Source organism: Tachysurus vachellii, chromosome 3 (genome assembly GCF_030014155.1).
Source record: "Tachysurus vachellii isolate PV-2020 chromosome 3, HZAU_Pvac_v1, whole genome shotgun sequence".
NCBI lineage: Eukaryota > Metazoa > Chordata > Actinopteri > Siluriformes > Bagridae > Tachysurus > Tachysurus vachellii.
In genome coordinates, this window is record NC_083462.1 from 14,705,601 (window position 1) to 14,718,842 (window position 13,242).

Sequence of the window (13,242 nt, forward strand, 5' to 3'; positions counted from 1 at the left end):
ATACAATCATCTGAGTCACACCCAGGGGAAAAGCTCAAAAACATGCTTCATCTGTTCTCTAACCATCCTGTAGGAGCAGGCGGAATAATCAGCAGTGTGGTTTATGCAGCTTGCAGCTTACATGGAAGTAATGAGCTCTAATGAGCAGGGAGCTGGTTTTAACCAAACTGGGAAGATAATATCTAATGTTTTGCCCTTTACAAATGATTCTGGATTATACTGTAGCTGTAATGTGGTGCAGTGAAACATGGTGAAGTTGAAGGTTCTCTATTACACAACTAAAGGTCCTGTCATGTTCTATGCACAATATGCACAATAATCCAGCTCTCAGTGTGCTTTATAAGATCTAAAAGAGGATTATTGAGGATTATTGAGTGAAATGTTGGAGAAGTTCTCTTAAAAACTTCCTTTATCAGTATTATGTGGTGTGTTATTGTTTACACTCCTGTCTTACAGCATAACTGCCATTAAAGACATTTAATATAACAGACATAATGCTCATGTTGTTAACACACATACACACAAACACACACAAGGGGGGGATTTTGAGGGATTTTCTCAGTTCTCTGCTAAAACAAAGTAAATGCTTACAGAATGAGGAATCCGGTCAGACAGGCACACAAAATGATGGCAGTCTTTGAAAACACCCTCCTAAATATCCCTCAGCCCTCAGATCAGTGACTAATGCTGTTTAAAGAACATGAGGAAAACAAACCACAGAAAATCTGATGTGTAACTTAATGTACATCGACTGGCTGCTTATCTTTGTAAGTTTTACAAAAATAACCACAAAAACACTACAGATTGTTTGGTATTTAGTTGTTTGACAAGAACAGTGAAATTCTTCTGCTACATGTGACAAACATCATAACAACACAGAAAGAACACGCAGTTAAGAATTGTGTGTGTGTGTGTGTGTGTGTGTGTGTGTGTGTGTGTGTCAGGGGACTCACGATGATTCAGTGGAGTGACAGAGGAAAGTTGAGGGCAACAGAAAGACTTTAACAATCTGTGGTTGTGTTTGTATTTGTGTTTGTTGTTTGTGTGTGCAGTTCTGTTTGATGTGCAGTTGTTTGTTTGTTTTGTTTGATGTGCAGTTGTGTTTGTGTTTGTTGTGTTTGTGGTGCAGTTGTGTTTGTATTTGTTGTGCATTTGAATTTGTGTTTGTTGTGCAGTCGTGTGTGTTTGAATTTGTTGTGTTGTGCAGATGTGTTTGTGTTTGTTGTGCAGTCGTGTTTGTGTTTGAATTTGTTGTGTTGTGCAGATGTGTTTGTGTTTGTTGTGCAGTCGTGTTTGTGTTTGAATTTGTTGTGGTGTTGTGTGGTGGTGTTTGTGTGTGCAGTTGTGTTTGTGTGTGCAGTTGACATTTTTTCCCCATGAACACATTCAGTTTGGTGTAGTGCTGAATCAGAATGTAGTAAAATCTGTCTCATTTCATCTAATTTCATCTGGCGGAGAACTTCACCTGGTCACTCAACATCAGCTCCATCACCATGGAAGCACAGCAGTGTCTCTACTTCCTATGAACGCTGAGGAAAGTCCATCTCCCTCCATCTATCCTGATCATGTTCTACAGAGGAACCATTGAGATCATCCTGAGCAGCTGCATCACTGACTGGTTTGAGAACTGCACCATCTCTGATATAAAGACCCTACAGCAGATAGTGAAGACAGCTGAGAAGATCATTGGAGTCTCTCTTCCCTCTGTCACGGACATTTACACCACACGCTGCATCCGCAAAGCCAACAGCATTGTGGACCTCACACACACCCCTCTCACACACTCTTCACCCCAACACACCCCTCAAACACACTCTTCACCCCACACAGGGGTCCGAAGGAAGTAGTCGGAGGGCCCGCCGACCCCAAAGAATTCCTGAATGCGCTGGAGTCCTTTATGGCCACCCTGGAGATCAGCCAGGAAGGGGTTCTTGCCCAGTCCCCGCCACAGCAACAGCCGGAGCCAGCACTGGTTGGGGAGAGAAGGAAAACGGAGCATTGTCCTGCCCTGGGACCCGCCGACGGGCAAAGTTTTCTTGCTGGTATCCAAGATGCAAAAATACATGGTTGAATATTCACTCAATATTCGTTCAATCAATCAATCACTCATGAATAAAATCCATGCCTGGTTTCACATTACCTATAGCTCTGGTGTGATATTACTATGGATAGCTGTGCACAACTCATGCTGCCACCTCGGCCCCACAAGCAGGTAGTGGGGCATCCTGTCTCGGGGAGCACAGTTACTCAAGAATTGCCAACCATCCTCCCTCCTACAGTAAAGCCGGCAGGGACACTACATGGGGTGGCCTACATGGGGTCCTAATCCACTCTGCCACGTGGGCCGACCACTTGTTCCATCTGGGGAGGTTCTGAGAGCCCTCTGGAAGGCCAGGCTGACCGCTAACCCCCACAACAGTGACAACATGTTTTTCTTTTTTGACATAAACACTGAAACCTCCTCGACCCTCAAAAGGAACCCCAACTCACTTCCACTATTCAGATCCACGATCATCCAGCTTAACATAATACCTGAGCTGTGCAGGGATTAAAACACAGAACTTACAGATAAACCTGTGTATAATGTTAGCAATTAAAGAATAAAAGAGAGTAATAAAGCAGTTTTAAATGAATATAAAGGAAACACAAAGACGAATTGGAAAGAGAGAATCTTTATATAACTGATCAATAATAAACATTCAGCCATAATACAGTAAAAAGGACAGAAGACATGTTTGAATTAAAGTAAATCTATTTCAGCTCTTCATTTAAGAAGGATTTCAGTTCTAAGAGTTTTTTCTTCATCACTTTCAGGCACTTTATGTTCTCTACAGAATTAAGGCATTGTTTATATGAATCACTCATTATCTTTCAGCAGAAGGAGATAAACACTGGTCTGAGGTTGTACATCTCTCTCTCTCTCTCTCTAGCAGGTGGTGGTCTGGAGCTGTGACTCGGTCAAGATGGACGTGATGCTTTTAGAGTCAAAGCTTCCATCCTCTTCCTCTGAGCTGAGAGCAGATCCCAGTGTGGGACGTCGTGTCTGTTGGGTCTTTCTCCTAACAAACACATAACAGTCACACACTCGGTCACCTGACTGAAAGATATCAAGACCAGAGTCACACTGGCACTCTGTCGTCTCCACACAAATCCAAACTTTATTATGAGAATTAGTTTAAAAATCAAAGCGCATTCAGTGAAGAGCAAAATACACAGAAAATCAAGCAACAAAGGAAATGAAGTGCACATTTAACCTCAAATAAAACTGACAGTGTCAGAAGATGAACTCCACTACAGTGCTGTAACAAACCTTCAGATTTATCTAAAGCGTTGACATCCTGACTCCAGGCATATCAGTATCAGTGTGTCATGGCCTCTACAGCAGACAGTACGTTTTAAATGATCATTCTACATCTTCTTTGTAGGATCCTAAACTTTTTGTTTAGCCATGTCGTGTTTTTAATTCAAACCACTTGTAAAAGAAAATAAGTAAATTATCCAATTTATATATGTGTGCGTGTGTGTGTGCGTGTGTGTGTGCGTGTGTGTGTGTGTGTGTGTGTGTGTGTGTGTGTGCGCTTCCCTGTTCTGGTCATTTGAAGGCTTATGGCTTTTATATTTCACTAGGCCTATAATATAATATGGATATAAAGATAAAGTTTTTTAATAACAAACCAGCTGAAAACAGCTGATGTGAATTTGTTCATTTTGCACTTATTTTTAACTTGAAAAATTACAATTATTGATTCATGTTTTTAAATGTTTACATTTTTTATATTTTTTTATATAAAAAAGCAAAAATAAATGTATAACAAATTATTTTATATGTTTGTTTATATGTATATAAAAATAAACAAATTTGTGCCTTTTTTAAACCTTAACCACTACTTTTCTGCATTGCTGGCAGTTTGTGAGTTAATCAGTACGTCATGCTTCACATCGTGTGTCACAGGAGGGCCTTTGAGAAGAGTGAGATGATTCTTTGTGATGTAACTGTCCTAAAATCCATCAGGATGTGATCAACTTTTTGCCAACAGGGATTTATACATTTTAGACTGACAGACAACAACTGCAGTTAATCTGGCTTTGTTTTCAACACAATCCCAGAGCTGTGAACCTACAGAAACTTTGGAGATGGAGATCAGGGCTTTAACTGAATGCACAGAAGCGAGCAGTCACACTGAGTAAAGATGAACAGGTCACAGTGTCAAGCACTAATGTGGACACTAATGATGGGTCTGAAGTTTGAGGAAAATTAAAGCGGTGATTTTTTTTTTTTTTAATGTTCACTCCTATTTTACTGAATTATACTTTAACATCCACAACACAATTAATGTAAGGATCTATTAAGAAACCAAGAGATATTACAAAATCAAATCTATACTTTTTGTGTGAGTTTCATGTTGATCCATGATCTACGTTTCATCTGTGATTGCGATTGTGTCTTTAAAATTCAGTGATTCTGTAGAAAACAGCATCGGTGTCCATGTGAAGTCATCATGACGCTGATAAACTGCTGATTGAGTTTTTCACATTTGTCTGAATCCTCACACACTGGATCTGCTCTGTTCTGCCCTCCGTGTGGAAAATAAGACATGTTCATACAGAGGAGTATATAGTATTTATGTGATTATATAATTAGAGATGACTCAGTGTTATCCACAGAAAAACTTTGGGCAAATCCTTGGGTTATCTTTAGCTGCCACACAAACCTCTTTTTTCCAGACTGTCAAAAATCATATGTGATAAATGCAAATAAAATGAAATGAACAGATAGTTTAGCATTTAGACAATCATTGTGTTGGTGTTTTTCAGTGGAGTCTGAATGGATGTACAGGATCTTTAAATGTTGCACTTCTGCAACACAACCTGCAGTCTTTACAAATGTACACTGATCAGCTATAATATAAAAACCAGCTGCCTAATATTGTCTAGGTCTTTTATGTGCCATCAAAACAGATGTTCACCAGACCTCCATGTGACATCTGAAGGTGTGCTGTGGTGTCGGGCACAAAGACATTAGTTGCAGTTCCTGTAAGTTGTGAATTGTGGCCTTCATGGATGGGATTTGTTTTTACAGCACATCCCACAGATGATCCATCAGATCTTTGTCATGTTGCTTAAATCATTCCTGAACAAACTGTGTGGCATTATCCTGCTGAAACCTGACACTGACATTATCATACTTGGTTATATACTTAATCTGTTTAATCAAAGAAACTTCCACATGAACCCCAGGACTCCACGTTCACCAGCAGAACATTGCCCAGAGCATCGCACCACCTCAACTGGCTCAACTTCTTCTCATAGTGTATCCTGGTGTCTTCTCTGCCCCAGGTAAATGACACACACAAACCTGGAGTAAAAGGTAATTCACCAGACCATGACTCCATGTTCCAGTGCTCCATGGTGATGTTCTGATCACTTGTGTGGTGTAGGAGCTGTCAGTGGTGTACAGGTGTCAGCCAGGTCACTCAGACAAATCTGCATCTCCATAAACAGCAAGCTGTGATGCTCTGTGTGTTTCTCTTTTCTATCAGACCCAGCATTCACTTTTACACTAATCTGTCCTACAGAAGCTCTTCTGTGGGATCGGCTTGTCTTGGGATCCATGACCCTGTTAGCTGGTTCACCGGTTGTCCTTCAATTGGCCAGTGTGACAAGATAATCAATGTTATTCACCCGTAAATGGTTGCACTGTTAGGGTTGATAGATGTGTGTATTCTACCAAAACATGCTGCAGACTAAGTTCACCTCCTCACGGCAACACTATTCCCTAATGTTCAGTGTCCTGATGCTTCCTGCTGCACCATAAAAACTGTTCAGGAATGATTTGAGGAACATGAAGAGCTCAAAGCGTTGTATTCGCCTCTAAATCTCAATCAGATAAAACGTCTGTAGGATTTGCTGCACAAACAAGTTCAATCCATGGTGGCTTCACCTCACAACCTACACTACTAAAGGTTCTGCTGCTAACATCATGGTTCCAGATTTCAAAGCACAATCAGAGGACTTGTGGAGTCTGTGTCTCAATGAATCAGAGCTTTTTTTGTGGCACAAGAAGGAACTATATACATACATTGTATATTGTGTGTGTTAAATCTATATGTATGTTTGTTGGTCTTTATGAGTCTGCAGGATTCAGACAGACCTCAGTTCATTTTCCAGCGTGCTGACTTTGGCCTGCAACACATCCTTCAGCTCTTGCTGCTCCTCCAGATCCCTCAGAATCTTCCGCCTTACTCCTTCTAATCTCTCCACCTCTTCCTCGCTATCATCCAGCTGCCTCTTCAGTGCCTTCACACGCAAAGAGAGCTGCACACAAACATTTCAATAGTTTCATTAGAAAAAAACACACAGTGTAGGTTAGTGTTATACGTACTTGTGCAACAGTAAATTTCAGAGATTGTAAATTACAAGGTGTGACCTTCTGTAAAATGCAGCGTAATAATATTGCACCTCCTCCTTGATGCTCTCAGATGGTTAGATGAACATTGTACTAAACATCTGCCCTTTTATCATAAAGACCAGAAATGCTGCTTAAACTGTTATTGTGCATCAGATGCTTTCAGACTTACAAATAATAAAAATTAGTGCAATGCAGATAAAAATGAGAGATTTGTGTGTGTGTGTGTGTGTGTGTGTGTGTACCTGGTCTCGCTGTTCTGCGTGCTGTTTTCTCTCCTGGTCCAGTGTGGCATTCACCTCCTTAAATTTTCTCTCTATCCTCCTCTGGGCTCCTTGGATGCTGCTTTTCTCTCTGATCATCCATAATTACACACACATGTCATTTAATACACAAATGCTACACATGACAAGTATGAATATACATAGGTGTGTGTGTATGTGTGTGTGTCTGTGTGTATGTGTGTGTATGTGTGTGTATGTGTGTGTATGTGTGTGTTTGTGTCTGTGTGTGTGGCTGTGTTTGTGTGTGTGTGTCTGTGTGTGTATGTGTGTGTGTGTCTGTGCGTGTGTCTGTGCGTGTGTGTCTGTGCGTGTGTCTGTGCGTGTGTATGTGTGTATGTGTGTGTGTCTGTGCGTGTCTGTGTGTGTGTCTGTGTGTGTCTGTGTGTGTGTCTGTGCGTGTGTGTCTGTGCGTGTCTGTGTGTGTGTATGTGTGTGTGTCTGTGTGTGTCTGTGTGTGTGTATGTGTGTGTGTCTGTGTGTGTGTCTGTGTGTGTGTCTGTGTGTGTGTCTGTGTGTGTGTCTGTGTGTGTGTCTGTGCGTGTGTCTGTGCGTGTCTGTGTGTGTGTATGTGTGTGTGTATGTGTGTGTGTCTGTGTGTGTGTCTGTGTGTGTGTCTGTGTGTGTGTCTGTGTGTGTGTCTGTGCGTGTGTGTGTGTGTGTATGTGTGTGTGTCTGTGTGTGTGTCTGTGTGTGTGTGTGTGTGTGTGTCTGTGTGTGTCTGTGTGTGTGTGTGTGTGTGTGTGTGTGTATGTGTGTGTGTCTGTGTGTGTGTCTGTGTGTGTGTCTGTGTGTGTGTGTGTGTGTGTGTGTGTCTGTGTGTGTGTCTGTGTCTGTGTGTGTGTCTGTGTGTGTGTCTGTGTGTGTGTGTGTGTGTGTGTGTGTGTCTGTGTGTGTGTGTGTGTCTGTGTGTGTGTCTGTGTGTGTGTCTGTGTCTGTGTGTGTGTGTGTGTGTGTGTGTGTCTGTGTGTGTCTCTGTGTGTGTGTGTGTGTGTGTGTCTGTGTGTGTGTCTGTGTGTGTGTCTGTGTGTGTGTCTGTGTGTGTGTCTGTGTGTGTGTCTGTGTGTGTGTGTGTGTGTGTGTCTGTGTGTGTCTGTGTGTGTGTCTGTGTGTGTGTCTGTGTGTGTGTCTGTGTGTGTGTGTGTGTGTGTCTGTGTGTGTGTCTGTGTGTGTGTCTGTGTGTGTGTCTGTGTGTGTGTCTGTGTGTGTGTGTGTGTGTGTGTCTGTGTGTGTGTCTGTGTGTGTGTCTGTGTGTGTGTCTGTGTGTGTGTCTGTGTGTGTGTGTGTGTGTGTGTCTGTGTGTGTGTCTGTGTGTGTGTCTGTGTGTGTGTCTGTGTGTGTGTCTGTGTGTGTGTGTGTCTGTGTGTGTCTGTGTGTGTGTCTGTGTGTGTGTCTGTGTGTGTGTCTGTGTGTGCGTGTGTGTGTGTGTCTGTGTGTGTGTCTGTGTGTGTGTCTGTGTGTGTGTCTGTGTGTGTGTGTGTGTGTGTGTGTGTGTGTCTGTGTGTGTGTCTGTGTGTGTGTCTGTGTGTGTGTCTGTGTGTGTGTCTGTGTGTGTGTCTGTGTGTGTGTGTCTGTGTGTGTGTCTGTGTGTGTGTCTGTGTGTGTGTCTGTGTGTGTGTCTGTGTGTGTGTGTGTGTGTGTGTGTGTGTACCTTTCCTCGCTGCGTAACCGATCTTCCAGCTCCTGTATTTTGCTCTCCAGTATAGTGAGTCCTGCAGTAGACCTCGGCTGAACTTCCACATCAGCTAACCGAGACTTCAGCTCTTTTAGCTGAGACACAGAGGAACAGGATAGAAGTGATCTGCTCTGTGGAATATTCTGTTTGCTACATAGCTCCTACTTCACGGTCTTGTGTTTGTTCTTGTCTCAGTTTGTACAGTATAGGGCTTCAGTTTGTGCAAATAAATCAAATTCAAAATTGCCTAAACGAACAGTTTTTACAATGAACACTATCAATCCTTCACATAACACCTTGACTGTGCAGCCACATGGGACGCTAAAAAAATTAACACTTGGCTGAAGGTTATTGTGATGATGTGTAAATTATATGTAAAAAGGGTAAAGCCAAACCAGTGCATCACAGAGCAGCGTAACATGCTGAGAAAACAACACCAGGCGCCCTCTTACTCTCACAGATGCCACAGTTAGCCAGTGTTTCTTTAATTGACAGGTAAGAGACTGTATGCCCCACCCTCTCTGCGGAATTTTGACCTCACGACATCCTGATGGACAGGTGAACGTGTTTTGCGTTGCGTGACTCAGGAACCAAAATCACGATTTATCCACAAATATATTACTGAGATAAAATCAAGCTGATAAAACACTGAAACTCTTTCATGAATCTGACTCTGTTGTACACACTATTGAACACTAGAGGGCACTAAACGCTCGGGCTTTATAAGGTTTCTGTAGAACAGGAAGCTGCTGGTCTTCCTCCTGCTCTACTGAACAATGAGGATTTATTTACTATTTAAAAGCCCTGAACTGGATGATTTACATGTACAGTAACATAAAGTAAAGAAGTTGAGGATTAATTTTTGTTGAAACTCTCAGTGATGAGTTATTGATGTTCTGTCACAGTAACAGTTACTCAGTGGAACAGTGTACCTGTCTCTCCAGGGAACTCTTATCCATCTCCAGGTCATGTCTGGCAGATCGCTCCTGCATCAGTTCAGAGCGCAGCTGATCCACCTTAAAAGCAAAAAGATGTTGGGGCTGTTACTGGGAAACTTGAACAGTAGACGTGTGTGTGTGTTGGGTATAGGGGGTACCTGCTCACGGTTGCGTGTGATTCGCTCGTTCAGAAGCTCTGCTCCTGTCTTTTCCTCATCCAGTTCGATTTCCAACGTCTTTACTTTATCCTACAACATGCAGACAAACACACACAGACAAACACACACACACACACACTATAAACTATATATTAACTATAATGCAGTGATTTTTAGATTGTTGTTTAACAGGAAACACAGGTCTGGTCAGTGTGATTAGATGCAGGATTCATCATCATGTGGTGTTTTGTGTTTGACTGTCAAATTTACTGCCTCTGTTCAAGCAGAAAAAGGTCTACAGAGAACCAAATGAACACCCACACCCTATCACCCTCCCACACATACCCAAACACCCTCCCACACACACCCAAACACACTCTCCCACACACACACACACACGCTCCCACACACACCCAAACACACTCTCCCACACACACACACGCTCCCACACACAAGCACACGTTTACATTATAATTTTACTATTTTATTTCTATTTACACAACTGAGCAGTGGCCTTCTGATCAGTAGTCCAACACCTTAACCACTAGGCTACTACATCCCAAGCACACTCACGCACTCTCGTACTCTCACGCACTCTCACACACCTCCAAAAGTCGAATCTCTCTGCTGCGGTCAGTCTGTGAGCTCCTCTCACTGTCCAGTTCTCTCTCCATGTGTTTCAGTCGGCTGCTCAGCAGCTCCTTATCTAGCTGAGCGCTGTCCCTCTCCTCAGAACACACCAGCAGGTCCTTCTTTAGACGCACCACCTGATACACACCAACAGATGCAGCTCCGTATCAGAAAATCCAAGCAGTGATGTTCAGCAGGTAGGTGACTCAAAACACTTCAATAACAGAAGAGCAGATCTACAGCTGGCGTTGTTCTGTCTGAATCCTGGATATATTCTTTAGCCCACATCTCATTAGTGGAGTGAAAGTTTCAGTTAACGCTCTGGACTAGTTAATGTCAGGAAGGATCAGACATGCAGGACGATGCTTTAAGTGAAGTTAATTTACTCTAAGTGGTTGTACTGGTCTCTTCCTTAAACCTTCATTTCTATCAAGTCTCATAAATTTTCCAGGTTAGTGATAAAAGTAAAAAAAGCAACAGCACTTTTAAAGATCATGTTATAATTAACAGACACTAATTAAGTCCAGGAGCCAGTGCATGTCTCCCTCACCTCGTCCTGTGCTGCTTTGAGGTTGGTCTGTGTTCTCTGCAGCTCAAGCAGTCGCTCCTTGTTGAGTCTCTGAGATTCCTGAAGCTCTTTACGAGAGCGATCTCTGAACTCATCCAGCTGAAGCTGCAGGCTCTGCACAGACTGACGAGAGTCACCCATCAGCATGTCCACCTGTGAGACAGTAATACAAAAAGGTCTTCAGATCACCTTTTATTTTATCAACCTGGAGGATCATGTGGATCACAATCTTCTGATCCAACAAATTAAAAATTTCCAAGTGATGAGTAAAAAAATAATTCTCACACACACGCACACATACACACACACACCCACACATTCACTCACACACACAAACACAGACACAAACACAGACGCACACACAAACACAGACACAAACACAGATACACACACACGCAAACACAGACACAAACACAGACATAGACACACACAAACACACACACATCTTTGTTCATCTTCTCCAGTGCTCGGTCCAGCAGTCTCTTTTGCTCCTCCAGCTCCTGTTTTCCTCGCCGCAAGCTTTCTCTCTCTCTTTCTCTTTCCTCCAGCTGGCGGCTGAGCTTCTCTTTCTCGTGGCTGAGGCGAGACGCATCATGCCTCACTTCCTCCAGCTGCATCTTCAGAGAGCGGTTCTCATCCTCCAGAGCATCTGAAGCGTCACTATCGGGCCGACTGGACTGCAACAGGGACTTTGTGAAAGGAAGAGAGAGATTGTAAATATTATACAGAGTTCTATTGAATTTCTCTGTAAATGTGAACACTGTAGCATGTGGGCGATTCTCTCTCTGAGGCGAGTGTTGGTCTCTTGAAGGTCCAGAGCACGGTCTTTATTAGGATAAGACTGGGGAGAGTGCAGAGCAGTAAGGACATCTGATAACTGAACAGTTATAGTGTTAGACATGAAGAGAAAATGCAGGCAAATTAATCAAGTGTCATTTATCATCATCCATCCCCTCTGCCACTGATAAATTCATAAAAATAATATATGTTTTGTGTTATTTACCCGATGCCTCTTTAATTCTGCTATCACACCAGTGGGTCTTTTTACAAACAGAAATCTATCTAATGATCTAATGTTCACTTTTCTTAAGGTAAAAATTATGGCACTGCGTTACATTGATGGTGTTAGGAAAGGTTTTCCAGCTCAGGTTAGTGTTTCTACATCATTCAGTGTTTTATTACTACAAAAACCCAACATGTCTTTACTAATGGAATCATAACACAGATATTTTGGTTGGTGGAGCTGGAAGATATTCAGAATTGTATAACTGTGTTACACATACAGTATTGTTTATTCAGATTTCAAGCTAAAATTAAAATATATTTTTTTCTAAATGCTTTTTCTAAGGTTTTATCGGTCCAGTCTGTGTACATGACGTACATCATTCTGTTTATGAGAATGGAGATCAGAGATAAGATGAACTGAAGCAGTCACACGTGTTTGGGGCAAAAAAAAAGAACATAAAAAAGTCTAACTTGTTGTGTCTTCTGCAGCTCTTTGGAAAGCTCCTCTTTGTCCTTTTTTGCCTGATCCTTCAGTTTTTCAACTTCAGCCTCAAGCTCCTTTTCTTTGTCTCGACTGGTTCTTTTCAGGGCACGTAGCTCCTCCTCCTTCTTCACCAACTCAGCGTTCTGCTCATCAATTTTTAGATGTGCCTGTGTTAGATCGTCCACACAGTGCTGCAGCTCCTGAAACTGATCAAATATAGTGTTCAGTTGAATCCAATCTTCACTCGTTCAAGCTACAAAGTGCAGAAAAAATATCTCCATATTTATCTTTTGTTAGCAACCAACTGTGAAAAGTGATGAATATTTGTGAAGTGTAGAGTCAGTGTTGTAGATTGTGTTGATTGAGCTAAAGCTAATACGTGTATATTATATACACTATATATATATTATACAGTATAACTACTGTACAGTAAGAAGGGCTCATGCTGTGAAGTGTCACAGTGATTTGACGTCACTCAGGGTCGAACAGTCGGAGGTGATGAGTTAGCAGCTTCAGTCAAACTCAGCATGTTTGGTTGCTCTGAGGTGTGTGTGTGTGTGTGTGTGTGTGCAGCAGAGTGAATCTTAACACAGACAGCTTCAGCACTGATTATGACTGTGTGTGCAGCAGGGACTCAGAAGCCGGATGACTTTAGAGCGCTCAGCAAGAAAATCAGCAAGAAAAGAGCTTTAAACATCATAACAAGGTTTCTGTGGTTCATCTTAAATGCTACAGAAATATGACTGAACCTACAGTTATGCGCTCTGACTTTCTCTCTCTTTATCACAAATATTGAACCATGCAATATAAACAAAAGTATGTACACCCTTGATCATCACACCCATGTGTGTTTCTGCCCCAAACATTTACCCCAATGTCTGAAGCACACAATTGTATAGTCTCTGTGTTGTAGTGTTACATTTTTCATTCACTGGAACCCTGTTCCAACACGACCGCGTCCCTGTACACAAAGCACAGAGCTCCATGAAGACATCAGGGTGTGTGAAGGCTTGAGTGACCTGCACTGAGCCCTGACTCTGACTCAACAACACTGAACACCTTTGTGATGAACTGGAACACAGACTGAACCCCAGACC

At 42.3% G+C, this 13,242-nt stretch overlaps 1 protein-coding gene across 4 annotated transcripts in view; it reads right to left on the bottom strand.

Moving 5' to 3' along the window:
• Window positions 1-2,656: 2,656 nt before the first annotated feature.
• Window positions 2,657-13,242, bottom strand: part of cgnb (cingulin b) — a 33,839-nt gene continuing 23,253 nt past the window's right edge. For 2 of the 4 annotated variants that reach the window (XM_060865903.1, XM_060865901.1), the window contains 10 exons: window positions 12,133-12,345; window positions 11,100-11,345; window positions 10,639-10,809; window positions 10,064-10,225; window positions 9,459-9,548; window positions 9,295-9,378; window positions 8,339-8,457; window positions 6,652-6,760; window positions 6,152-6,315; window positions 2,657-3,059 (listed from right to left, as the gene is read on the bottom strand). In XM_060865903.1, coding sequence (XP_060721886.1) covers window positions 2,927-3,059; window positions 6,152-6,315; window positions 6,652-6,760; window positions 8,339-8,457; window positions 9,295-9,378; window positions 9,459-9,548; window positions 10,064-10,225; window positions 10,639-10,809; window positions 11,100-11,345; window positions 12,133-12,345 — 1,491 coding nt within the window. In that variant the 3' untranslated portion in view covers window positions 2,657-2,926. Of the gene's footprint in view, window positions 3,060-6,151; window positions 6,316-6,651; window positions 6,761-8,338; window positions 8,458-9,294; window positions 9,379-9,458; window positions 9,549-10,063; window positions 10,226-10,638; window positions 10,810-11,099; window positions 11,346-12,132; window positions 12,352-13,242 lie in introns of all 4 variants that reach the window. The other 2 variants (XM_060865902.1, XM_060865900.1) reach the window with 1 other exon arrangement.